This window comes from Esox lucius, chromosome 13 (genome assembly GCF_011004845.1).
Source record: "Esox lucius isolate fEsoLuc1 chromosome 13, fEsoLuc1.pri, whole genome shotgun sequence".
Taxonomy (NCBI): domain Eukaryota; kingdom Metazoa; phylum Chordata; class Actinopteri; order Esociformes; family Esocidae; genus Esox; species Esox lucius.
The window spans coordinates 7,092,480-7,119,455 of NC_047581.1; the positions used below are offsets into that span (position 1 = coordinate 7,092,480).

A 26,976-nucleotide genomic window follows, 5' to 3' on the forward strand; every position below is an offset into this window, starting at 1 on the left:
TCTGCACATCACTGCATTCTGCATCCCAACTTTTTGGTAACAGGGTTGTAGATAATTAACCTTCTAACATTTGACCCATGAACCGTTCATGCCAAAGAGACCAAACCCACATTGTTTCACATGGTTTGGCTATCCGAACATATATGTTTTCAACTTAAAAAAGCTGGCAAAGCACACTCCATTTACTTTCTGTCAATGTCTATTTTAGTTTTTGGTCTGTTGTACATTGAGTTCAATGAACTACACTTGCCTATTTCTTATACATTTTCAGTAATTTTATTCTTTATCAGATAGAGACAGTGGGAAAGCCAGAGCAGAGTATTTGCTGAAAGACTCACAGGCCAGATTCAAACCCATGATTCAGTATATGGGAACCAGAGGCAGCAGTTTATTCCTCAGAACCATCAGAGACTGAAGAGTTTACCAATTTTGACAAGGTATTTTTATTTAGTTTTTGTGGTTTTGATAATTGGTTTGGTACATTTCTGTCAGGACCAAGAGTTTACTGTAATGAGAAATGTCTGTTGAGGAAGAGTGGAACTGTATTCGACGAAGAGGCACATCTGGCCCCACCAAGTCTCGAACACACCTTTGGTCAGGGGTCCTGCATAACATGCTTCTCTAAAGATCTGGAACACCAGGTGTGGGCCATCAATACTACCCTCCTGAGGTTATGTTGGTATGGAAATATGTTTTGTATTGTAACTTTATTATTGATTGGAATAAATTGTATTACTTTGGCATATAGATTACTACTGCATTCCTCGTTCATCTTCACACTCAAGCTCGTAGGGCTACTGGTAATTACACACACATAGGTAAGTCTAAGCGACCAGACTTGGTATCCCTGAGTCGTGGATATTCAAAGCAGTCTGGTTAGGCCCAGGAACATATGACATTGGCTAGTCATCCCTGAGTCGTGGGTTTCGTAACATTCTGTGTAGCCCCAGGAACACATGCCATTTTACTGTAAGGTTCATGTTAAATGACCTACACCTTATGGGTGCTTATGATAACTATTATAGGCACACACACATATGTAAATTAAAGTGACCAGACTGATCATCCCTGAGTTCCAGGTTGCTACACGATCCCTTGTTTTCCTTACCTGAATGATGAGGAGCATTGAGGATAACGTAGGCTGTGAAACACATGATCTTTAAATGTTTGGTTTGTGACAAAAGATGAACTACCTTTTCTAAGAACTTCCAGCATATCATGGTCATTTATGATTGCATTTATTTACAAACAATATGGAATCAGATTATATATTTATAGATATATTTATCACTAAGGATACGTTCCCTAGCACTTATTTCCCTAGCTGTCCCCCGGTAACCTTCTGAGTCCCCTGGAAAACTCTCAATCCTCACTCCTCACTCCAGTAATTCATAATGACAATAGACTATGACTAAGAGTTGTTCTTAAGTAGAGTGCCTGGCCACAACACTTAGTCATGGTAGATTGGCAATATACCGCAATCACCCACAATGCTTACTTTTATACATCTCTATTGAAGAGTAGTTTTAGGGATACATTTAGAAATTACGGATAAATGTTCAGATCACATTTCTTTTTGGGATTATTGTAGACAACCCAGATCAGACAACCAACATACTTCTTATGAATCTAGATTAGATTACTGCAATGCTCTTCTCCCTGGTTACCCTGATAAATCAATATATTAACTTCAATTAGTGCTGAACAAGGTTACTAGAATCCTAACTAGAACAAAAAAAATGTGGACACATTAGTCCAGTACTAGCCTCTTTACACTGGCTGCCTTAGGGCTAGGGCAGGTTATTAGATTTTATTGTTAACCTAAAAAGAAATACATGGACTTGCTCCTCTCTAAAATGATCCAGACAAACAAATCTACACATAACCTAAGAATGCAAGATGCAGGCCTTCTAAGTGTATCTAGAATTTCTAAACAAACAGCCGGAGGTAGGGCATTCTGTCACAGAGCTCCATTACTGTGGAATGATCTGCGTTGCTGGACCCCTCTGTCTCAGGCCAAAGATTTTATGCTGCTATATTATTATGCCAGGGGAGTAGGGTCAGTTCTCCTTCTCCACTGTAAATCCTTGTAAATCGAAGGAATGCGCTTTCTAAATTGTCCTTGTCTCCTGCAGCGTTTTATACTTAGGGGCACATGAGGTCTTGGCCCACACCCCTGGAGTACCAGTCTCGAAAGACTCATAGCTGTCCCTGTCCAAAGTCATCCTGGTTGTGTTGCAGATCAAGACGATACCTGACTATCCCAACTTCAATCCAAACAAAAAAATGGACACCTGCCCCTAATTTAGGAATGTTTTCAATACATAAGTCTCTTCTGCATAAGAGCAAAGTTTTATTTGGCAGTTGACAGAACCAGCAGTCTTTCCAATTACACACTTTATCTTCCACAGTTTACATAAGTCTCATGCAGTCATCATTCAACATAAATAATGCCATTTTGATAATTCAAGACATGATTACATTTATTCTCTTTCAAATAGAATCAAATAACATGTTTTAACTACAGTATATGCATTTACTGTGTAACAAAGTTCCCATGAAATGCCCCCCTGAAGATGCCATGTGCAGACTCAACTTAAACACCACTCCAACCGAGGAGTTTATAAAATGTGTATGCATTGCAAGGAATTTTAAGTTAACATATTCGGAATATGTGAACTTTGCTTTGGTGCATCTAACTGGAACGTTTATGTGCAATAGTTGACAGAAATTAAATTAAGGATATTCTGATCATTTCAAAGTTTGTTCAGGCTTCTTGAATGTTTCAAGGGTTACTCTTTTGCTTTTTATTGGGAGATGTATATAGTATGTGGCAGTATAGTGGTCGGAAGACATCCCCGAGAGAATAGCAGCTGCTAGATGCAGTTTGGGGGAACGACTCAGGCAATAAACAAAAATAAATCAGTTAAGTCAGTTTTTTTCAAATGATCATAATGCCTGCTTCGGCCTGCTCGAACTGTTTCCTAATGTTGGAACATTCTAATTTCTTTACCACTGCGTCCATCTAGTGGAGAATATAGGTCATTTATTTTACGTAGACGTCGGTACGTAATGTACATATCAGCTTTGGGCGAATGTGGGCGGTCTCCGATTGCAGTATCATCGTGAATACCGAATAACCACGCAAATCTTGATATGGGTATTATTTTCAGGAATATACAATGCTGTATTTCCACCGACTGAAATATAGACCGGCAATGATTCTACAAAGAGTCGCAGTCTAAAGATCAGGAGATGTCACGTTGACAGCAGCAGGATATCCCGAGTGGGGGAAGACTGAAACATGGGAGATATATGCACGATTCTCTGCGGTTTTCACGAAGAGCTAAAAGCCATTTCAAATTATGTCCAAGCCAAGGTACCGTGGGACATATTAAGCTGATAAGATTATATTATGAATGCCGTGCATGCTAATTATTATTCATACCTCGATGTCTGTGATGATAGCTACCTATTTCAGTTAGTTGGCCCCACTGCTACCTGTGTAACATATTTGGCTATTACCTCTAGTTATCTATCTCGAGCATGAACGTTGATGATAGTCTAGCTAACATTGGTCAAATTGTCATGAGGTGACACGACATGACTAGGCAGTTAATGATGTATCTATTTGTAATGTATTATTCATTGCACTGTACCAGGACACCACTAAGGTGACAAGCGTCGAATGACAGAGTAGTATGGGAGAAGATGGACGTCCCAACAACGGCTCAGACCTACGGACACAGCACCCAGCCCCAGGCTGGTCATAATGGCTGGTCGGCAACCCATCCTCTGACCGGTCCAGGTTGTACCGTTTCCCAAGGACCGCCCAGTCACAATTTGCTCAGCCTACAGGATCTTAACCTGGGCCCGTCCTCAGGTCAGAGCTCCTCGAACACTACGACACAGATTATTCAGGGCTACCAGTGTAGTCTTCCAAAACCACCACTGTTCCACCTGAGACCTCACCATACCTCTTCTTCTGGGATGCTTTGTTCAAACCAAGGTCCTTACACACCAACTCCACATTTGACACCATATTCAAATCAGGGTCCTTATAATGCACCACCTTGCTCAAACACAGGCCATCATATACCAGCTGTGACACCGTATTCAAACCAGGGTCCTTATAATGCACAGCCTTGCTCAAACACAGGCCATCATATACCAGCTGTGACACCGTATTCAAACCAGGGTCCTTATAATGCACAGCCTTGCTCAAACACAGGTCCTTATATACCACAACCAGCTGTGACATCACACTTGAACCAGGCTCCCTGCAACAGCTCTCCACCCACACTTCTCCCTCTGAAATTAGGGCCACCACCTAGCAGACCTCCACCCATACCAGGTTCAAACCAAGGTCACCACAACATGCTCTCTCCCTCCTATCCGTCTGAAAGCCATGGTGTTTTGAATGGCCCTCCAGCCACATTGACGTCACCAAACCAAGGAGCTCTTAACAACAGCTGTCCATCGAGTGACCCGAGTACCCATCCAACCACGTATTGGGGTCCGAATCAGGCCTCTCCTCTTCCTCTTCCTGGCATGGTCTATGGCTCAGTTCATCCCTCAGCACGCCTTACCTTACCAGTCCAGGAACAACCTCAGTGGGCTTTGCCTCAGCAACGCTACAGTCACAGTGGTAAGACACATGTGTAGTACATCTATACACACATTTTAGCCATAAACTTTAACCCTTAAAAAAATAAAATATTCTCTAACTAACCTTAATTCTTACCCTAATCCCATTTGTAGCATTGAGTGGGACCTCTAAACTGTATATGGCCTTTTTCAGATAGGTCCCTGCCAGCAGCATAGCACCCTGTATCCTATTGTTTTGCCTTTGAAGCTAAGAACGGTCAATGCTGGTCAGTCTCCTGGATGAGAGACCAGATGGTGTAGGAGGGCCAGTAAGGGGCCTGGTTAAAAGATCAAATCTCAATTCCACAGTGTAGTGAAGGGGATGTGTGTGTTTGTGTGTTTGTGTGTGTGTGTGTGTGTGTGTGTGTGTGTGTGTGTGTATATCACTACTCAACCCTGCACCTGATAGCTGATATTTGTCACACATTTTTGCACAAATTGGCTGCTGATCATCATGCAGGTCAGCGGTGTTCATTGGTGGTGGTTGAGGTGAGGTTTCCTCCACTTCCACGTTATAGAGCATAGTGTGTCACTAGAAAAGAGCTTAAATAATTGTTGTTTTACTCTCCATGTGAGGAAGTACACTCACCCAGTGAGTGACATCTGTCTGTCTCTCAGGTGCACTGGACAAGCCTGGCCAGGAAGTCTTTCCATTTGGACAGGATGGAACCTCCGTACAGCCGGTAAGGACGTGTACGTAGGAGCCATGTTAACGTTGTCAGGACAGCGTGTCAGCACAACACCAGACTAACCTGTCCAGGTCTGTCTGTTTGGGTGTGTCCAGTCCTGTCCATCTCCAGGGGACAGCGGTGTGTCGGGTAGCCCCAGCTCAGAGTCACGTTATGGCCTTGACCCTCAGCTTCTACCCAGCGCCGTGAGTCCTCTTTTCTTCATTCTCCACCCTGCTCTCTTCCCTATAGGGATAGTTTACACAAAAACGAATGTGGGTATTGTGTTCATTAATCCACTGCACCCTGGAGCACGTTTTAAGTATGAAGAAAGACCATAGTGATGCATTTTGCGTTTCCATCTTTTCTTTTGTTCCTCTCCCTATTTCTTTTCTTTTTTTTCTCTCTTGCTCTAATTTTTATCAGATTTAGTTTTTCTTCTCTGTCAGGTACGCGTGATGGCAGAGGACAGGGCAGAGTGGGGGGGGAAGGTGTTCGTGTCCGGGCCTGACTGCTCCCTCCCTCCACTGGCTACCACGGACTGTGTCATGGAGGACAGAGGTAAAAGCAGACACATACGGGCGCACGCCTGGTTTTGTCTTAGTTCTGACTGGATGAGACTTGGCTGGTCAGTAGTTTGTAGCATGGTTATCTCTCTCTGCCCGCCCCCCCCCCCCAGGAAATTCCTCTCCTCGGTTCCTCCTCGCCACCTCCTACTGCTTCCCGTGTGAGGGTCAGATGGCCCTTCAGAACCACGTACCCCTCGGGGCACTCGTCACCCCGCTGGCCACAATGCATAAAGGAGAGGTACTAACCTGTACTATCATAGTTCTAACCTGTTATAATTACTAAAGGCTATGCCGGTAACTGGATGTAGTGACCAGAGGAGTTGGCTATTCTGCATTAATTAATATCATGGTCAGTGACCAGGCTGTCAAATCAAATGTATTTATAAAGCCCTTTTTAATTCAGCATTTGTCACAAAGTGCTTTTACAAAACACCCAGCCTGTCAAGGTTAACCTCACTGCATATCTCCATACTGGAAATTAAAACACTGCTATGTAGCTCAGCTGGCAGCCGCCAGGGTTATGGCTTTGATTCCTACCAGGGTTATGGCTTTGATTCCTACCAGGGTTATGGCTTTGATTCCTACCAGGGTTATGGCTTTGATTCCTACCAGGGTTATGGCTTTGATTCCTACCAGGGTTATGGCTTTGATTCCTACCAGGGTTATGGCTTTGATTCCTACCAGGGTTATGGCTTTGATTCCTACCAGGGTTATGGCTTTGATTCCTACCAGGGTTATGGCTTTGATTCCTACCAGGGTTATGGCTTTGATTCCTACCAGGGTTATGGCTTTGATTCCTACCAGGGTTATGGCTTTGATTCCTACCAGGGTTATGGCTTTGATTCCTACCAGGGTTATGGCTTTGATTCCTACCAGGGTTATGGCTTTGATTCCTACCAGGGTTATGGCTTTGATTCCTGCCAGGGTTATGGCTTTGATTCCCGCCAGGGATATTACATTAATTCCCACCAGGGGAGTAGTAATAAAAGATATATCAATGCATACACTAACTACAGTTGTGCCCCTTATTTTGCATACCTTGGCCAAAATGTTGAAATGATGGCATTTATTTTGAAAATATGACTGATCATGCAAACAAACTGTATTTTATTTAAGGATAGTGATCATATGAAGCCATTTATTATCACAATTGTTTGGCTCCTTTTTAAATCATAATGATAACAGAATCACCCAAATGGCACTGATCAAAGTTGACATACCTTTGAATGTTTGGCCTTGTTACAGACACACAAGGTGACACACACAGGTGAAAATGGAAATAAAAGGTGAATTTCCCACACCTGTGGATTTTAAATTGCAATTAGTGTCTGTGTATAAATAGTCAATGAGTTTCTTAGCTCTCACGTGGATGAACTGAGCAGGTTAGATACTGAGCCATGGGGAGCAGAAAATAACTGTCAAAAGACCTGTGTAACAAGGTAATGGAACTTTATAAAGATGGAAAAGGATATAAAAACATATCCAAAATCTTGCAAATGCCAGTCAGTACTGTTCAATGACTTATTAAGAAGTGGAAAATCTGGGATCTCTTGATACCAAGCCAAGGTCAGGTAGACCAAGATATATTATATTACCAATTCCCCAAGGGTATGCAAACCTTTGAGCACAACTGTACATTCCATTTCTCTGGGTACAAGTGTCTGCTGAATGACCTAGATGTAAATGAGAGTAGAGACCCTGAAATTCTGGCATTTAATTATGTTCTTTACTGTGTGTGTGTGTGTGTGTGTGTGTATGTGTGTGTGTGTGTGTGTTGGGCTCGTTAGCGCCCCCTGCCTGTGTGTAATGAGGCAGACACTTTGAAGGGTTGCGGTCTGTGTGGGGCCTACATGTGTTTTGCTATGGGCTGGCAGGACTGTGGACAGAGGTTCTACTGCCCATTCTGTGGGAATCTCAGTGAAGGTAAGAGCCTTGTATGACGCTCAGTCACTTCTGTTCAGCCCTGCCTAGTACTGGAACCTTAACTCTCAGGGCACCTCTCATTCTTCCTTACCTCTTTTCTTATGCCTCATTCACTCTATCACTCATCCACTCTTTACCCTGGTCTCTTTCTGTCTCTCTCTTTTCCCCCCTGCCTCTCACTCTTTCTTGTTCTTTCTCTCTCTCCCCTTCTCTTTGTATCTCTCTGTCAGTACGGTGGCAACATTATCATCCTACTAAAGGGGTGCAGGGTGACAGACTGGACAAAGACAAGAGACCTGAGCTCAGTCTGGGATCCTATGAGTTACTGGACCATGAGCAGGTCAGAAATACCCTTCCCAACACAACCGTCAGGTCAGAAATACCCTTCCCAACACAACCGTCAGGTCAGAAATACCCTTCCCAACACAACCGTCAGGTCAGAAATATCCTTCCCAACACAACCGTCAGGTCAGAAATACCCTTCCCATATAACCTTCTGTTATAGTATAATTGTAAGTATGGGTTTACAAAATGTTTGGTTTCTTGGCTGATTCAGGGTGTTTGTAGGCTGTGTGTGTGTGTGTGTGTGTGTAGGCTGTGTGTGTGTGTGTGTGTGTAGGCTGTGTGTGTAGGCTGTGTGTGTGTGTGTGTGTGTAGGCTGTGTGTGTGTGTGTGTGTGTAGGCTGTGTGTGTGTGTGTGTGTGTGTAGGCTGTGTGTGTGTGTGTGTGTGTGTGTGTGTGTGTGTGTGTGTGTGTGTGTGTGTGTGTGTGTGTGTGTGTGTGTAGGCTGTGTGGGCTGTGTGTGTAGGGTGTGTGTAGTGTGTGGGCTGTGTGTGTAGGGTGTGTGTAGGCTGTGTGTGTGTGTGTAGGCTGTGTGTGTAGGCTGTGTGTGTGTAGGGTGGGTGTTTGTGTGTGTGTAGGCTGTGTGTGTGTGTGTGTGTGTGTGTGTGTGTGTGTGTGTGTGTAGGCTGTGTGTGTGTGTAGGCTGTGTGTGTGTGTAGGCTGTGTGTGTGTGTGTGTGTGTGTGTGTGTGTGTGTGTAGGCTGTGTGGGTGTGTGTGTAGGCTGTGTGGGTGTGTAGGCTGTGTGGGTGTGTAGGCTGTGTGGGTGTGTAGGCTGTGTGTGTAGGCTGTGTGTGTGGGCTGTGTGTGTGTGTGTGTGGGCTGTGTGTGTGTGTGTGTGTGGGCTGTGTGTGTGTGTGTGTGGGCTGTGTGTGTGTGTGTGTGGGCTGTGTGTGTGTGTGTGTGTTGGCTGTGTGTGTGTGTAGGCTGTGTGTGTGTGTAGGCTGTGTGTGTGTGTAGGCTGTGTGTGTGTGTAGGCTGTGTGTGTGGGCTGTGTGTGTGTGTGTGTGGGCTGTGTGTGTGTGTGTGTGTTGGCTGTGTGTGTGTGTGTGTGTGTGTGTGTGTGTGTGTGTGTAGGCTGTGTGTGTGTGTGTGTGTAGGCTGTGTGTGTGTAGGCTGTGTGTGTGTGTAGGCTGTGTGTGTGTAGGCTGTGTGTGTAGGCTGTGTGTGTGTGTGTGTGTGTGTAGGCTGTGTGTGTGTGTGTGTGTGTGTGTGTGTTTGTAGGCTGCGTGTGTGTGTGTAGGCTGTGTGTGTGTGTAGGCTGTGCGTGTGTGTGTGTAGGCTGTGTGTGTAGGCTGCGTGTAGGCTGTGCGTGTGTGTGTGTGTGTGTAGGCTGTGCGTGTGTGTGTGTAGGCTGCGTGTAGGCTGTGTGTGTGTAGGCTGTGCGTGTGTGTGTAGGCTGTGCGTGTGTGTGTGTAGGCTGTGCATGTGTGTGTGTAGGCTGTGTGTGTGTGTGTGTGTAGGCTGTGTGTGTGTGTGTGTGTAGGCTGTGTGTGTGTGTGTTGGCTGTGCGTGTGTGTGTGTTGGCTGTGCGTGTGTGTGTGTGTTGGCTGTGCGTGTGTGTGTGTAGGCTGTGTGTGTGTGTGTGTGTGTGTGTGTGTGTGTAGGCTGTGCGTGTGTGTGTGTAGGCTGTGTGTGTGTGTTGGCTGTGCGTGTGTGTGTGTTGGCTGTGCGTGTGTGTGTGTGTGTGTGTGTGTGTGTGTGTGTGTGTGTGTGTGTGTGTGTGTGTGTGTGTGTGTGTGCATGGTTAGTGTGACTGAGCACTGTGCTGTATGGATTCTTCAGGATGCATCTGCTGCAGTGCTTCTGTTAGCTGTAGACGTGTCTGCTGGCGCCCTGAGAGCAGGACAAGTCCACCACATCAGCCAGCAGCTACGCTCTCAACTCACGTCACTGCACAGGTAAATGCACCTCAGCTCAATGCCTTTCAGATAGATGTAGCAAAACATTTCAGTCACCCACCTGTAGAGAATATTTTCCAATGTCATGCTGAGGGAAAATGTCTGACACTTGCTTTCAAGAGAAGGCATATCTTTGGTTGACAGATAAGAAGGCCGCAGTATAAGAATGTCCTTTTTGTTTGGGCCTATAGGTTTAATTTGAGAAGCGCTTTCGTTCCACTATGACTCTAGACACTGTTTAATAAAACATTTCTGAAAACAACTGTAACAACATAGGGATATCACCTGTCCTGCTAGGGAAAATTAAGAGCTATTACATCATACTTGAGATCCCTCTTGACCAACTTGATCACCTACTGAGATCCCTCTTGACTTATTGAGGGAGGAAGGTGCTGTCCAATCAGACGTCCGTCTGGGGTTGATCACCTACAACAGCAGGATCCACCTCTACGACCTCAGCCCGGCCCTGTCCCGCCCGCACATGCTGGTAGTCACAGAAACTGAGGAACTGCAACTTCCTGTGAGGGAGGGGCTTCTGGTGCCTCTCAAAGACTGCATAGACAGTATTGACAGGTAATGCCCATAGAAGATGATGGCAGCATAATTTTAGCAGGGGCAGTGCTATTGAGCACTTACACAAGTTACCAAGTCATCTGCGTGATGCCTCCAACTTGCTTAGCTGATCCCTTCTGTTGGACTTGGTTGGAGTCATGTCCAACCAAGTCAACGGGATGTATTGTCCAATCATGTAGAAGAACATTGACTACTCTAAAGGGCTGGGTATATGCCCACGTAATACTTCATAAGGGGAACTGTTTAGCAGTGCTTTCTTAATCATTCTCTATGGTAATGTTCTGTTCATCGTTGAAGTAACAGCTTGAATTATGGGCATGTCTGGGGGTTCCATAAATGAGTCCGCTGCATATCGTCAAAAGGGTAAAATCAAAAGCATCCGCTTTTGTGTGTGTGTGTGTAGCATCCTGCAGCATATCCCTCTCTTCAGTGAAGATTATGAGGAGTCGAGTGGAGTTCCCTTTGACCTTCCAGTCCGGGCAGGGCTGGCCATTCTACAGGTCAGAACCTCTCTCACACACAGCTTTATATTTCCATCTTTGGGGTGACCATAAAACTAAAACTGTATGTTCCCTGACCCTAACTGTAACCCTAAACTAAACCTCAATTACCTCACATGTATGCCTAAACTGAACCTGGCCCTAATTCCTAACCCTAGACTTAACCTGTAATGCCTGAACTCAATATTTGACACTAAACTCTAAACCAGAAATCAACTTTGCCCTTTTGGGGACCAGATTTCTTTGTTTTACAATCCTTGTGAGGACCTCTGGTCATAATTTGATCTGTGAAATAAAAAAAACTCTGACAAACACCCCTGCATGTTTCTGTGTGGAAGGATCGTATTGAACAACTCTGTTGTAGAGAGACAATGTGGCTTCCTTTATAACCCTGCGTCCTTCCTGGTGTCTGGGCAGGCGTTTGGTTGTCGGGGTAAGCTGCTGGTCTTCCACAGCTCTCCCTTCACAGAGGGAGCCGAAGCACTCTCCCCCGGCTTCTTCAACTCCAAAAAACTAAAGGTAAAACAAACAGCCCCCCCAAGTAATGCTGGAGCCGTTTCAAATGAATAACTCATTAATTAATAAATAAGACGCCGTAACTCTTTTCAGTCTGCATTCTAAGAAGGTTGAAGGTTTAAAGTATGCGTTTTCTTCTTTGCATCCCAGTCCCTCTTCCAGCCCCCAGAGCCTGCCATCTCATTGGTTACAGAGTGTGTCAGTCAGGGCTGCGGCGTGCACCTGTTTGTGTTCTCCCAGCAGAGTGTGGGTGGGGCATGGCCAGGGCATGTCCCTTATCTGACAGGTGGAGCTCTGCACTGCTACCACAGTTTACAGGTGAATGGACATTTACGGTTGAATGAACCCTTATCATACCAATGACATTAAAACCTCAGAACTTTCTCTGAGCTGTTCCGAGGACCAGCTAGTCGCCAAAAGATGATCAGAATCAGGCTGGCTTTTTCCGGCAGCCGTGATTTCTCAGAGAAATTGACTCTGCAGTGTAATGAGTATTCTGTTGGATCTTCCAGGGAGAGTTGGACAGAGAGCGTTTCAGCTGTGACCTGAGGAGGACTGTGGAGAGGGATACAGCCTACAGGGCCACACTCAGGATACACGTCAGTAAAGGTAACGCCTTTCTCACCCCACCCCCCCCATGTTTCCTTCTCTTTCCCCATCGCTTACTGACCGAATAAATCCTGTTCCCCTCAACACATCTCTGTGACCAGTAATGAGTCGGGGTGAATGTAATATGGAATCAAAAAACTTTTTAAAAGTTGCACTTAAAAGTTGCACACCACCAAGCACAGAAGCTGTGTAAAGATTTTACACAGCCACCCCGAACAAGCCCTTATGTACTTGCATAAATGAAGATGAGCAGTTTAGGATCAAGTAAAAAAATATCAATCTGGTTTCTGTACGAAGACAACCTTCAGCATTTTAGCACTGACCTTAGTCTCTCAAGCTGTCCTTGAACAGGTCCTCGTGTCCTAATCTCATATGTTCCGAATACACAGTTTTTTAAGACGTGACACCAGGCAGTTCTTCACACAGTCTTCCAGAATACAATGATAAGCAGCAGGTGCTCAGAACTGGCAAACACAATCAACAGACAGCCCTGCACATTACATTCATGGTGAAATTCATGAAAACCAATCGCTTTCAAACTAGGAATTTCTTGGCAAACAGAGGTGTCATAGTGGATCTATAGTAATTACCATCACAAGCACATATTATGCACAACATTTCTCATTCAGCCCAAAATGAAAGGTTTAAAAAAAGGATTTGTTTTTGCCAACAGTCCCAGAATACGTCTGAATGTTTGCTTTGTTGTTTTCCATTTCCGTAAAAGACAAGTGTGACTCTGTAAACCGTTTACTTGTCCCAACAGACTTGCGGGTTTCAGGCTGTTACGGCTCTTTTGTCCCCGGGCCCAACCCCGCCCACGTGGCCATGGCAACCCTTAATGAGCAAACGACGCTGGCCTTTGAGCTGACTCACAGCAGAGCGCTGGATGAGAAGAAGGGTGTGATCATACAGGTGGGTGGAGTTTTACTACTGATATAAACAGTCCAGCCGGAGAGGTTATAATGATAAATAGCATGTGCCACAATTAATGGATATATAAACATTTTTTTGTATACACTATTATATTTTTGACTGCAGGACAAAAAGCTTTATGATGTTTACTTACAGTTGTTGTGCTCACAGTTAAAATGTCTTTCATTCTTTTTCATTCTCTCTTTCATCTTTCATTCTCTCCTCTTTCCTGCTTTTCCTCCTTATTATTCTCCTCCTTCAGACGGTCCTGTCCTATACCAGCCAACAAGGAGTGAGGAGGACCAGAGTCCAGAGCCTGACACTACGCTGCTCCCGCCATCTACTGGACACCTTCCGCAACTGCCAGGCTCAGACACTGCTCACCTTCTACTGCAAGAAAAGTACCGCCACTCATCACTAACGTTTAATGTCTCGATAACTTTGTATTTTCATTTCTAAGGGTCTCATTTCTAAGACGTTATGTCGAAATAGTGACTTAAACAGATGTATTGGTCTGGAGATGACTCTTACATATAACACTGCAGCCAGGGATTGAAAAAAACAAGAAATCAAGAAAAGCCTAGTTCAGCCGGACCAAAATAGGAAGTGTTGCCACCTCAAGATTTGAACCCGGGTAGCTCACATGAAAGGCTGTGTCATTAACCACTACACCACAGAGCAGTACATTTGCCAGCTGTCAGTATGGCCTCTTGTCTATACTGACACCCGGCATCTGTATATCCTGAATAAATCCTCTTTTGCCACTGGCCTTTTTAATAGTTAATTGGCCATTCGTGAATTACTTTGATACAGTTAAACTGACTATTTATTTATTACTTAGTTTACCTCCACCATAAATAACGTCAATGTATCCCGTTCACCACTGGCCGTTTTAACAGCGTATTAGCCAGTAATAAGCTTTACCGGTATCTACTAACTTACTGGAATAGTCATAAGAATTGAGAAATTGCAAGCGTGTCTGCCAAAGCTATTTCATTTCATGGCATAAGAGCGTATTTTTTTCTTTCATGGCAAAACAACATACTTTTTTCTTTCATTCGTGAATGACATTTATACAGTAACTATAAATAAAGATGACGATAACTAACTTTTTCATCAAGTGAAAAGACGAGAGAATTGTGGAATCTACCAGAAATAATTAATAGATGTTGCTATCAATAGATTCAAACTTAGGTCTTCCACATGAGAGGCACTGTCTTTAACCAATACGCCACGGCATTACACGTTTCAGCAGTCGCTAGACTCCATTGAGGATTGTGTTAAACTGACTAACGTTTAAGTTTACCTCCACCATAGCGTCTATGAACTGTATTGCTTTTGCCACTGGCCGTATTAACAGCTTATTAGCCAGTAATAGGCTTACTAGTATCTACTAACTTCCTAGGAATAATCATAAGAATTGAGCAATTGCTAGCGAGACTGAAGATGAACTTTTCCATGCCAGAAACAGTCGCAATATAACCGTATACAGTTTCAGTTAAGGCTTACTATAATGTAACTAATGTATGTTGTAGCCAGCAAATGTGTTTGTCTATCCTGCCCCAAAACGCATGCACGGATGCGTACTTCGAAACTCCTCCAGAAACAGTCGCAATATAACCGTAAACTGTTTTCCTAACGGTTGTAGCCAGCGACGGTTTCGTCTATACGGAAATAATTCATAATGCATACTTTCGCCTGCGAGGAGATACGAACTCAGGACCTATAGTTCACAAGTCCGCTTCTCTAACCACTACGCTCTTTAACAAGGGGCAGTCACTCAGTCACTCATTCACTCAGTAAGAGACATTCGCTCTTCTTAGTCGGCTCCGCTTACGCGGTCTGGCAATTAAGGAATAATTGCACTTGAGTACTGTCCACGCCTGGTTCTAAACTAGAGGTTACAGGTTAACAGGTTTTCCGCCTAGCACTAATACCTCAACTGATGTATGTGTTTGTTTGGGTCTTTATCGTTTGGCTGCAGTGTACTGTGCGGTGTTAGAGCGCCCTCTGCAGGATCTCAGAGAGGAACTACAGACGGAGGTGACCGCAGCTCTGGCCTGCTATAGAAAGCACTGCAGCTCTTCCTCTGTATCCCCGGGACAGGTTAGTGTGCCTGAAACATCATGGTGCTTCCAAGCCATTTTCTAAACCACTTTTTTCAAGAACATGTGTCCATAACCTCATAGCGATCTACAAAAGAAAAAGGTAATTTGTGTAAAAGCAAACTTGTTTTTTCAGGGGTTCTGCCTTGGTAAATAGGTTCTACTAATCTTATACTGAGAAATATAATTTGGAGTGTACAAACAGTTACAGATGCACTGATTAATCGGCCAGTAATCGATATAGGGTGATTATAGGCAAAAAATAGATTGTTAGCTTATTGTCTCGACCAAAGACTTAGGTTTTAAGAAGGATTCTCCAATCTGTGCACATACAAATAGAGTAAACAAAAATATGATTTTCTATGCAGTATAATTGTTTCTCTGTCATCATCAATCTAGTAACTACGCCTAAGCTGCGTTTCCACCTTCTGTTCCTCACTTTAAAACCTTCCTTTTTGACTTTTTTGGAAAGGAAAGAAAAAGGTGCAGTGGTTCTTTATTTTTATTTTGGAGCTGTACATTGTTCACTTTTTAATATCATTTTTCGAATAATAACTTACTATAACTGATATGTTTTTTCCACATGAAGCTTAATTATCATGTTTTAATCCATCAAATGACACCTCCCTAAAAAAAAATTATAGATTCCGCAATGTTTCATTTCAGAGGTTTTAGTTGGGAGTGTTCCCACGACAGCAAACAGGCTACGTTAATGACAGTTAAGTAAAGTTAAGGATAGCTATCCAGAAAGATAAAATTACCGGAGTTACCCAAAAGTACACCGTTAAGTATCCTTTAACATCATAAACATCAACATCATAACCTGCGCTAATGAGTACAACCAAAATAAACAAATATGGTGACTTATTTGAGCACGGAGAAAGTAATTTTTGTTTTTTAATCTTTCCCAACAAACGGTGCCAAGGCGAGTGATGTAAAACCCAACGTTCCTTCTCTGAGCTTTCAAAAAGCGTTCAGGTGAATTCTCCCAATCGGAGGTCTGAACTTTCCCACCTCCTAGTTTCTCAGGAACGCACCTTCCAAAACTGAGAGGTTTGATTCAGAAATGCACTAAATAAGTCAGCGGTATATCGATAACTAGCTAGCTTACCTGCATGTAGTTGGTTCTTGTGGTTGTCAGTTGCGTACTACAAACTTAGGAAAAAACTGCTGACTATTAGATTTTGACAGTAGCAGAGGCACAAAGGTCATCGTGGCCGTAGGTCGTACAATGATTTTCCGGGCTTCACGGCCAGAGCGAACGCTGACGCCATCGTGCATAAACATTTTGTTCTTTATTTGTTGTGATTTAATAAACATTTCAGCAGTAAGCTAGACAGTGTGGGAGTTCTTCTGTTTTCAGATTTACTTAAACAGCTATTACACACATTTGGTTCCACAACTATTGATCTCCAAAAATGTAGGTGCAAAATACTAATGTGCAAAACACAGGTATAAATAACAACTAACAACTTGTTTTAATTTTGTAAGTTTCTCCCTGCACTTTTTCACAGTGTGAATAATGTTCACTTCACTTAACTTGTAGGATATTTTCGTGTACACATTATCTTTATGGATCGTCATTTCCAATCCCCGCTTGATTTTGGTCCTCAGCATAAGTACGCAATTAGATGTGGAGTTTGTGTTAATGTGAAGGGATAATGCATGTTGGTTCTCATCGCTTTGGAGTTTATCATCTCAAATGCATGTTAGGTTGCTGTTTAAATAAAAGACGGTGTCTGTCTGCTACACACAAGATACGAGTGCACAACTTCCCGGTCACTTACATTATCACACCTCTAAATACAAGGCTAACAATACAGTTTGGAGACCAATCACGTGCTGAAATTACTAAGGAGTTAAAATGTAATTAGGTTTTTAAAGTGATAGTATAACCACAAATTAAAAATAATATACTTAATGAATTGCGTGATGATAGTTTGTTTTTGAAGCCAGAGATGTTGCTGAGTTGGTAGCTTTTTTTTAATTTAATGTTAGCGTAAAACAAACCTTTTTACACATAATGAATCATTGGAGACAGCAGCAGAAGGCACATACTGTATTTCTTGTGTGTGTGTGATTGATATTGGCTGCTGGAATAGTATAAATGTTTGCATGTTCAGCCTAAGGAAAAAGCCTAAGGGTTTACTATTACAGTTTTTTTGGATTGCTTTAGCACGATTTTCAAAACAGGGCCCGTGTTTTCAAAACACTACACACAATAAGCACAACCACACACCCAGTTAGCAAAACACTACAGATCCTTTGCATAATTAAACACTCTTGTAAAAACTATACACTTCTGTTTAAAAACCACACTTTGTTACCATATGAAACACACACGTTTCACATTACTATACTCTGTTTGCACGAGTTACACTCTACTGTGATAAACCTAAAACACTTTTAGCACTTCTACTTCCCTATGATTAGAGTAGGCTACCATCAACAAAGTACAAATATAATGTAAATACACCAAACACTACACAAGACCAATGTTGCAGACTGAAGAAACTCATTTATTTCTCAACACGCCCAAAATGTTGACATTCATAATACTGTAACAAAATGTCACTTTACGTATTGTACTGTAAGTTTACTGTAAAAAAAAACTAAAACAAAAAAAACTAGACATTGTCTCTTCGCCTAGCTGGATCTGGCCAGAGAATTTCATCAACATCGCAGGCAATGTTGTCATTAGCAAGACACCTTGGAAAGAAACGTCTTGAATGACGAATCCATCCTTGCATTGCTGCTACCTCCATCTGGTCACAGGCCTCCTCCATGGCTTGGATGAGGGGTACCTCAGCCTGGAGACGGAGATCATATACCTTCCACCGCCATGCCGAGAAGAACTCTTCTATAGGGTTGAGGAATGGAGAGTATGGTGGAAGATATAGGACAGTGAAATGTGGATGTTGCTGAAACCAGTTCTGAACCAGAGCAGAACGGTGGAAAGACACATTGTCCCAGACAACAATGTATTGCATATGATTGATTTGATTTGCTGCTGTTATGTTGTGCAATTGGTCCAAGAATGTAAGTATGACTGCTGTGTTGTAAGGGCCCATATGGGCATGGCGGTGGAGGACCCCATTCTGTGTAATGGCTGCACAGAGTGTTATATTACCCCCACGTTGCCCTGGGACGTTGACTATAGCCCTGTGGCCAATGATGTTTCTTCCCCTCCTTCGTGTTCTCGTCAGGTTGAACCCAGCCTCATCTACGTAAATTAACTCATGCTGGATCTCCTCTCCATCCATTCGTAAAACTCTCTGAAGAACAGTGTCAGGCAAAATTGTGTAGTTCAGTGTAGATGTAGTATACATATTACAGTACAGTAAAAGATTGAGACAGTATGCAAGATCACACTGCTAAAGTGAATACATACCTCTGCATAATCATGCCGCAGTCGTTTCACCCTTTCGGAATTGCGCTCGAAAGGCACTCGATAAATTTGCTTCATTTGAATATGGTTTTTATTTAGGATGCGTGCCAGTGTTGATGTTGAGACCTGATGGATATTGTTGAAACTGGCGTGGTTATTGATAATGTTAGTTCGGAGCTGATTGAGTGTTATAGCATTGTTGGCCAAAACCATGTTTACTATCTCCCTCTCTTGCTGTTCTGTGAACATAGGAGGCCTTCCCCCTTGTCGTTCCTGACCCTCAATCCTATGTAGAAAAATTAAAAACAGTATACAATAGTACAGTAATTTCACAGGAAAAGGTAACAGAAGTGCTGATAGTGCATAAAACAGAGTACTGTAAGCTGTTACTGAAACCGTGCAGATGTTTTTGATATGATGATATTCATACAATACCTATTTTCCAGTCGAAATGTTCTTATCACACTTGCCACTGTGTATCGGCTTAGATTTGGCTGTACTCACAGTCCAGCCTCCCTCAGCGTCAGGCCGTGGTTGACAACGTGGTCAACCAGTGTTGCACGGATCTCATTTGTCAGATTCGGTCCTCTTTGAGCACCTTCTTGTCTTCCTCTTCCTCTACCTCTACCTCCAGCATGGCCTCCATCTCTTCCTCTGTTGATTCCTCCTCCTCCTCCTTGTCCTCCTTGTCCTCCTTGTCCTCCTCCTCCTCGTCTTACTCTTTCTCTGACTCTTTCCATTGTGCTTGAAGACTGATGAACTCACCTGCTGCTTTTTATAGTGCTTATACACCTGATTGGTGTGTCTTCAATTAAGCAAACAAGTGTTTGCACACCTGATGACTGTGTTTAACCAATTGGTTAGACGGTGTGGTCATTTGACAGTCAGTGCTTTGGTATTGCAAGGAAGTGACTTCATGACAGATGTTTGTGTGTAATGTATGTTAAGTGTGTTTAGTGTTTTGCAAATCACTGTGTGTAGAGTTTTGCAACAAGTGTGAAGTTGACATTGTGCTTATAGTTGTGCAAATATGGGCTGATGTTTTGCTTCTTGAGTGTAAGGTTTTGCTAATAGTGTACTACTTTTAATTTTAGTGTGTAAGCAATCCAAAAAAACTGTAACAACAAAAACACATTTGAAACAATATCCTAACAACATTAGTTGGATGATTGACATGCAAGAGATGACACGCCCCAGAAAATATACAGCTCAAAAGTTTGCATACCTTTGGAGAATTGGTAATATATGTACATTTTGTAAAGAAAACATGGGTGAGCAGGCAAAACGCATGTCTTTTATTTCTTCTGGGATTCACTTTCTACTGTAGGTCATAACAGAATGGCACAATCATAAAACAAAACATGGCAACAAAGAAAAAAATGAACTAAATGTCTGCGTACCCTTAGTTCTTTATACTGTGTATCAGAGATGGGGACAAGTCACACATGGTCAAGTCCAAGCAAGTCTCAAGCCTTAACCATCAAGTCTCGAGTCAAGTCTCAAGTCACAGTTCAGATAAATCAAGCAAGTCAAGTCAAGTCAAGGGTTCACCCTAAGCAAGTCAAGTCGAGTCCTTATAAGTTTCAAGTCAAGTCAAGTCACAGTACTAAAGAGATGAACACACACACACACACTGTCCTCTGTTTCTGACGTGCGCTCGGTGCGAAGCTCGATTTCAAAATCAAATATTTTTCTCCTCCGCGGTACAATTTTTTTGGGGGACGAAGCGGAGGGATCTTGAATCAGCCTGAAGGGGTTGTATTCGCTATAACAACCGCCTCGCTATACCTTATCCCGCTTATTACATGGCTACCTACCAAATAAATCTATAATTTGACACAAAATATTGATTTCAAAAGGAATTTATTGATTTCAAAATGATTGTATTGCTTCCTCTAAAGAAAATAGTCCGTTCCGTCTCTGGTTAGAATTCTGCTGCGTCCATAGCAACGAGTTGTTTTTCATGGCAACAGTCTGTTATCAAGAAATAACACGCATTCTGCACTGGAATTCAGCCAATCCATGTAATAAGGGCTAATAATAACAACCTTATAAACTAATTATTGTGACTGAAAAACTGCCTAATATGTAATTACGGTATAATTATTCTTGTCAGTATGAGTAAAAAAAAAAACCTCTTCGAAATGTTTAGGTGCTAGTAATCACATCGGCGCCTCCATGTTAGCCTTTCATGCAGTAAAGTTAACTGTTATGGTGTAAGCACAATGCTTTTTAGTTTCCACACGCAGTCCACAAACACTTGAAAATGCGCACATTTAATACAGACATTATAGCCTACGTGTATATACATGCCTGCTCATTTTAAGATGCCCATCAACATTAAAATTCAGGCTATGCCACTGTTATAATCGAATTCCCTTACATCTATTTACCAGACGTATTCAGTAATGATAATGGTCACATTTCTAACAAGAAAAAAAAAAAAAACATAATATGCAACCAAGGCCAAATTATGACAAACAAAAGATTAATTCATAACATTAGTAACTTAATCGTTATAGATCTTAGTGAAACTGAATATAAAGAGATTACTTTCTTACCTTTCCTTGTGGTTCTTAAAATAACGAATGAAATTTGACGTTGTTGCATATTTTGCATCTGGCAAATCTTTTTTTATTCACACGGTCCAGTTCAAAGTCCTTGTATCCAAACGATACAATTTGTGGAGCTCGACTAACGTTAATGTCTGCCATGTTTGGCGCGGTTTGAATTGTGCAGCGTTAAAGGCACATACGCTGATTAGTGGTGCTGATGTCACAACATATAAAATTATTTTATTGCTGTTTATTATAAGTTTAAGTCATTGTCGAGTCTTTCACTTCAAGTCAAGTCTCAAGTAACTTGTTCTCAAGTCAAAGTCAAGTCAAGTCATTTTCATACTTTAATCAAGCAAGTCACAAGTCCTGAAAATTGTGACTCCAGTCAGAATCGAGTCAAGTCGTGACTCGAGTCCCCCACCTCTGCTGTGTATTGCCCTATTTAGCATCAATGACAGCGTGCAGTCTTTTGTAATAGTTGTCTATGAGGCCCTGAATTCTAGCAGGTGGTATAGTCTTTGGTTGTCTTGCATGAACCGCATGTTTGAGATCTCCCCAGAGTGGCTCGATGATATTAATGTCAGGAGACTGTGATGGCCACTTCACCTTTTTTTGCTGTAACCACTGGGTAATTGTCGTGCTGGAAAGTCCAAGAGCGTCCCATGCGCAGCTTTTCTGCAGAAGAACGCAAATCGTCTGCTAGTATTTGCTGCATTCATCTAGCCATCAAATTTTCATAAGATTCCCCGTGCCTTTAGAGCTCACACACCCCCAAAACTTCAGTGAGCTACCACCATACTTCACAGTGGGGATGGTATTCTTTTCACTATAGGCCTTGTTGACCCTAAAGCTGTATTTTGGTCTTGTCACTCCAAATTACAATGTGCCAGTAGCTGTGAGGTGTGTCAAGGTGTTGTTGGGCATATTGTAACCAGGGTTTTTGTGGCATTGGCGCAGTAAAGGCTTCTTTCTGCCAATTCGACCATGCAGCTCATTTTTGTTCAGTTGTTGTCGTATTGTGCTCCTTGAAACAACCTTTCTCCTAAGGTTACTTGTGACTTTTTTCTTTGTATCCCAAACAATTCTTCTGGCAGTTTTGGCTGAAATCTTTCTTGGTCTACCTGATCTTGGCTAACTTTATATATAATTTTCCATATTTCTAAAGTTCCATTACCTTGTTAAGCAAGTCTTTTGAAAGTTCCTTTCTGCTCCCCATAACTCAGTATCTAGCCTGCTCAGTGCATCTACATGAGAGCTAACAAACTCATTGACTATTTATACACAGACACTAATTGCAATTTAAAAAGCCTCTACACAACTACTTGACCAGTCACAAATGTTCAGCACTGCAAGCCCCACCAAAAGTTCTGGTACTCTGTGAAAGTCCTACCCCCCAAGCAGGGACCTATTTTGGGGGTAAAATGTAGTTCCAGGTTCTAGACCCTGGTTCCTGTGGTGGAAACGCATTGAGTTCCTTGAATGGTTCCTAGTTCCTGGGTGTAGTTCCTGTGGTGGAAACGGGGCTATAGATTGTGATGGCAATTCCATCGAATATAACTCTTACTAAGGAAGGTAAGACAGAGATCAAAATGCACTTAAACACAGTTACAGTTTATTATATAATATATGCAAATAGAGACAGAAAGACACTAACACAAGATCAGTGAGAGTCTGTCTGAAGAACAGTTCAGAAAACCTCCTTTTTGTATAGGTAAGACAGTGTTACAACATCTCGCAAAATAACTGACATTTCATCAATACATGTTAATCTGGTCTAAACCAGTTTATTCCTCTTATCAGTTTCTCTCTCTGCCCAAGTTTCACCCAAATGCAGGTTATCCATCTGTATTTTACAATACTTCAAATACTTCAATTGTCCACCAATGTCTTGTCCCTCTCTTAATTACAACACTAGTAATATATCTTGCATTCTTTCTTCCTTTCTAATTAGCCAAATACTTCTACAGATTTCTATAACAGATTTCATTTCCTTGACTCTCTCTCCAATTAGCTTATTGAGTTTATGTAACCTAATAGTCAGGTAGAAAGGTAGCCAACTCTGCATCACTGTTCACACAAACTTCAGCTCCCACCATCAAATGCAAAATGTACCCTCATTTGTCTTATGCGTTGCTTCCGTATATTTTTGTTTCTGGAGCGTTCAGTGTAGGCTACATGAACCCAAACAAAGCTTTTCATTGGCCTTCACTTCACATACCTTCAAGGAAGTACACGCCTACAAATGTCCCGACATTCTACGTTTTACTTGCAGCCATGGCTGTGGCTATAATATCAGTCCTGACACAATCTTCTTCTTTTTTTTTACATTAACTGATCAGGAAGGATTATTATCAAATATTCTAAATGGAAAATGCGGCATAGGGCACCTTTTATAATGTAAACTTCAGCTATCGGTATCGGCAAATCATTTTTGGATCGGTGCATCCCTACAACTGAGCTGACATCCTCCTTGTCTTTGCTAGCTGGTCTTGCCCCAGTACCTGAGAGCTCTGCCAGTCTACCTCAACAGCCTGAGGAAGAGCGAGGTGCTGCTGCCCGGACTACGCAGTTCAATCCACCAACGCCTCCAGCTCCGCTGTCAGCTGGTTTCCATGGATGTCAGGAACACAGCAGGGCACTTTTACCCTTTCCTGCTACCACTGGTACTGGGTTTTGATGGAGTTTTTTCCACTGATCAATGGCCAAAAAAGTCCAAACAAACATTTTTAATTAATAAATTGTTCTCAATTAATACAAAATCAAATGTAGTGAAAATGTTGGAGGTAAATACTTTTCATTGGCACATTTGACAATTCAGACATATTTTTGCCAATCTTTACACATGTTTTAAATGTACAGTATGTAGGTAAAGTTGTCATAGGAAAAAAGGTTTCCTAGTCATCTAGATGCCTGCTTGCCAGTTCCCTCATGACAATGCAACAATAGAAGTTTTATCAATACTGTTTATTTAAACACTCAAGGTTCTTGTGTGTTGGTTTTCTTGCATGTCTAAATTTCTCCACTGCTCCTCCAGCCAGTAGGTGGAGATACACCCAGTCTGCCTGACCTAGGGGAGGCAGTGCGATGCCGGGCTGCGAGCCTGGACCCTGGGGGTCTCTACCTGGTCCATGGACCCCTGGTTCTGCTGTTGTGGGTAGGCCAAAACATCCCCAGTCCCTCCCTGGTTCAATTGTTCAACATCGCCTGTCTGTCTGCGCTGCCATCTGGAGAGGTGAGAGGGAATGAGGAGGTGAGAGAGGGAATGGGGAGGAGGGAGGTGAGCGAGTGAATGGGGAGGGGGGAGGTGAGAGATGTGAGAGAGGGAATGGGGAGAATGGAGATGAGAGAGGGAATGGGGAGGAGGGAGGTGAGAAAGGGAATGGGGAGGAGGGAAGTAAGAGAGGGAATGGGGATGGGGAGGTGAAAGAGGTGAGAGGGAATGGGGAGGAGGGAGGTGAGAGAGTGAATGGGGAGGGGGGAGGTGAGAGAGGCAATGGGGAGGTGAGAGAGGGAATGGGGAGGAGGGAGGTGAGAGAGGGAATGGGGAGGGGGAGGTGAGAGAGGGAACGGGGAGGAGGGAGGTGAGGTGAGAGAGGCAATGGGGAGGAGGAAGGTGAGGTGAGAGAGTCAATGGGGAGGAGGGAGGTGAGGTGAGAGAGGCAATGGGGAGGAGGGAGGTGAGGTGAGAGAGGCAATGGGGAGGAGGGAGGTGAGGTGAGAGAGGCAATGGGGAGGAGGGAGGTGAGAGAGTAAGGTGCAGAGGGAGGGAAACTTGAAATTTGCTTGTGAAAGTGTAGGAATTCCTTGTTAACGAAAGAGGTGAAAGGACCACTATTGATATGCACATTTGTTGTATCTTTGAATGAAGATTAAGCTGCCTGTGCTGGACAACACACTGTCTGTCAATGTGAGGGGACTCATTGACAGCCTGAACTCAGAGACACCCTACACCCGCAAGGTGAGTCTGTAGAAAAACAGACCACCTTGGGGCTGGAATGACCATGGGTGGGCGGACTTAATGCAACCTACCAACTCTACCTCAAAACATTTTCAAATTTTCTGTGTGTGTGTGTTTGTGTGTGTTGTCCCAAACCTTAGCTGCAAGTGGTGAAGCAGGGCGACAGCTGTGAAGAGGCTCTACAGCGTCTTCTGGTGGAGGACAAGAGTCCCAACGGTGGAGCGAGCTACGCAGACTTTCTCTACCACCTTCATGTAAACTCCATACGACTACTGGGTCATTAGGGCTAGTTATGAAATACTACGCACTGGAACGCAAATTAAGGTTTCTAACTGGACCAGACCAACTTGTCCCTTCTGCTTTTACTGTGCTTTATAGCTCTGTATGTTCACTGGTTTTATATACAGACAGTTGACAAATTTTAGGAAAAACCAACATAAAGTGTCTCAGTAAGGTGTTAAGTCACCAAGATCTAGAACAGCGTCAGTGCACCTTGGCTTAGATTTGAGTTTCTGGAATTCTACTGGAGGGATGGAACATCATTCTTCCAAAAGATAATCCTCATTTGATGTTTTAATGGTGATGGAAAGCGCTGACTAAAATGTTGGTCCAAAGTCTCATAGGTGTTGAATTGTGTTGAGATCTGGTGACTGTGAAGGCCATAACTTACTGCATTATTCACATTCTTACTCTTCAAACAATTCAGTGACCCTTCGTGTCCTGTGGATGGGGGGCATTATAATCCTGGAAGAGACCACTCAGGATAGAAATGTTTTGGTGTATGCCACACATGCACTCATTCACTTGTTGAGAATAGGGTGACTCATATGACCATATCACTTTTTTCACATCTCTGTAAAGCAGTTCTCATGGCCTTTGTACCACCCAACTCTCAAATCTGCATTGGTCTTTGCAATGCAGGGTTTATGCCCAGCAAGCCCACTTTAAAATCCCTCTCTGTAATGTTCTCGATGTACTGTTCTTTCTGACAGTCTAATAACATTCTGCATTGACATTCTCAGTCAACTGGGAAATAATTTATATTCTGTTTTACCTTACATCCATTGTGTGTTTCCGACCACAATTTCCATGTCTTTCCCATAGATATATTGAAACACTAGCCATTTGCGCAGTCTTTGTGACTGAAGCTCCTGCCATCCATGCCCCAATAAAGAACACTTTATTTTAAAGTCATTTCCTTTTCTCTTACCATCTTGATCCCAAATCAAGGTCGGCTGTGCATGCTTAGCATTTCTATACATGCCACAGAGCATGATAAGGTGTTAATTGCTGAATTGTTTCACTCTGTACGCCTGTATCTAAGGGTCTGTATTCAGTATGTTTTTGTATCCACTAATTTATTCAGATTTTTCCTATCTGTGGACCATGGCTTTTGCCCTGAGATGCAACTAAGAAGATGTCAGGAAAAACCTACTAGAACAGCTGAACTTTATTTGTGATTAATCTGGTCACTTTAAATGATGGCAGGTGTGTAATGACTTCTATTTAACATGAGTTTGAATGTGATTGGTTCATTCTGAACACATCAACATGCCCAGTTATAAGAGGGTGTGCACACTTATGCAACCAGGTTATTGTGAGTTTTTATTTGTCCCCCTCAAAGATTTTTGTTTTTTCAATTGAATTGTTCACATTATGGGTCACATTAAAGGTGGAAAAAGTTCTGACATGATTTATCTTTGTCTCATTCTTTTACATCACAAGAAACTGGCATTTTAAAAGGGGTGTTTAGACTTTTTATCCAATGTATATATTTATTATCCTCCACCCAATGGAATCTGAATGGGA

The 26,976-nt window shown here is 42.8% G+C and overlaps 1 protein-coding gene across 5 annotated transcripts; it reads left to right on the forward strand.

The window, feature by feature from the left end:
* The first annotated feature begins 3,091 nt into the window (after positions 1–3,091).
* On the forward strand, positions 3,092–26,605 carry si:dkey-13n15.2 (protein transport protein Sec24C). Of its 5 annotated transcripts, none has more exons than XM_034296651.1 (22): positions 3,092–3,379; positions 3,663–4,159; positions 4,232–4,648; positions 5,266–5,330; positions 5,432–5,521; positions 5,765–5,876; positions 5,995–6,122; positions 7,672–7,807; positions 8,038–8,147; positions 9,933–10,048; positions 10,430–10,621; positions 11,025–11,121; positions 11,539–11,640; positions 11,788–11,955; positions 12,150–12,246; positions 13,010–13,158; positions 13,421–13,559; positions 15,143–15,264; positions 23,693–23,872; positions 24,244–24,459; positions 25,078–25,167; positions 25,308–26,605. In XM_034296651.1, exons 2-22 carry the CDS (start codon positions 3,712–3,714, stop codon positions 25,449–25,451), a joined length of 3,318 nt encoding a protein of 1,105 aa, XP_034152542.1. In that variant the 5' UTR covers positions 3,092–3,379; positions 3,663–3,711; the 3' UTR covers positions 25,452–26,605. The 5 variants fall into 5 exon arrangements, with proteins under 5 accessions (XP_034152542.1, XP_012992034.2, XP_019907712.3 ...); XM_013136580.3 differs by having other exon boundaries at positions 3,663–3,883; positions 4,322–4,648; XM_020052153.3 differs by having other exon boundaries at positions 3,663–4,648.
* Positions 26,606–26,976: the final 371 nt, after the last annotated feature.

Bases quoted from the DNA above. Each gene is read 5' to 3' on its own strand.
- si:dkey-13n15.2 (XM_020052153.3), top strand. From the start codon at position 3,712: ATGGACGTCCCAACAACGGCTCAGACCTACGGACACAGCACCCAGCCC. The intron at 5,522-5,764 runs GTGAGTCCTCTT...CTTCTCTGTCAG, and splicing joins CTCAGCTTCTACCCAGCGCC to GTACGCGTGATGGCAGAGGA. The intron at 23,873-24,243 runs GTACTGGGTTTT...CTGCTCCTCCAG, and splicing joins ACCCTTTCCTGCTACCACTG to CCAGTAGGTGGAGATACACC.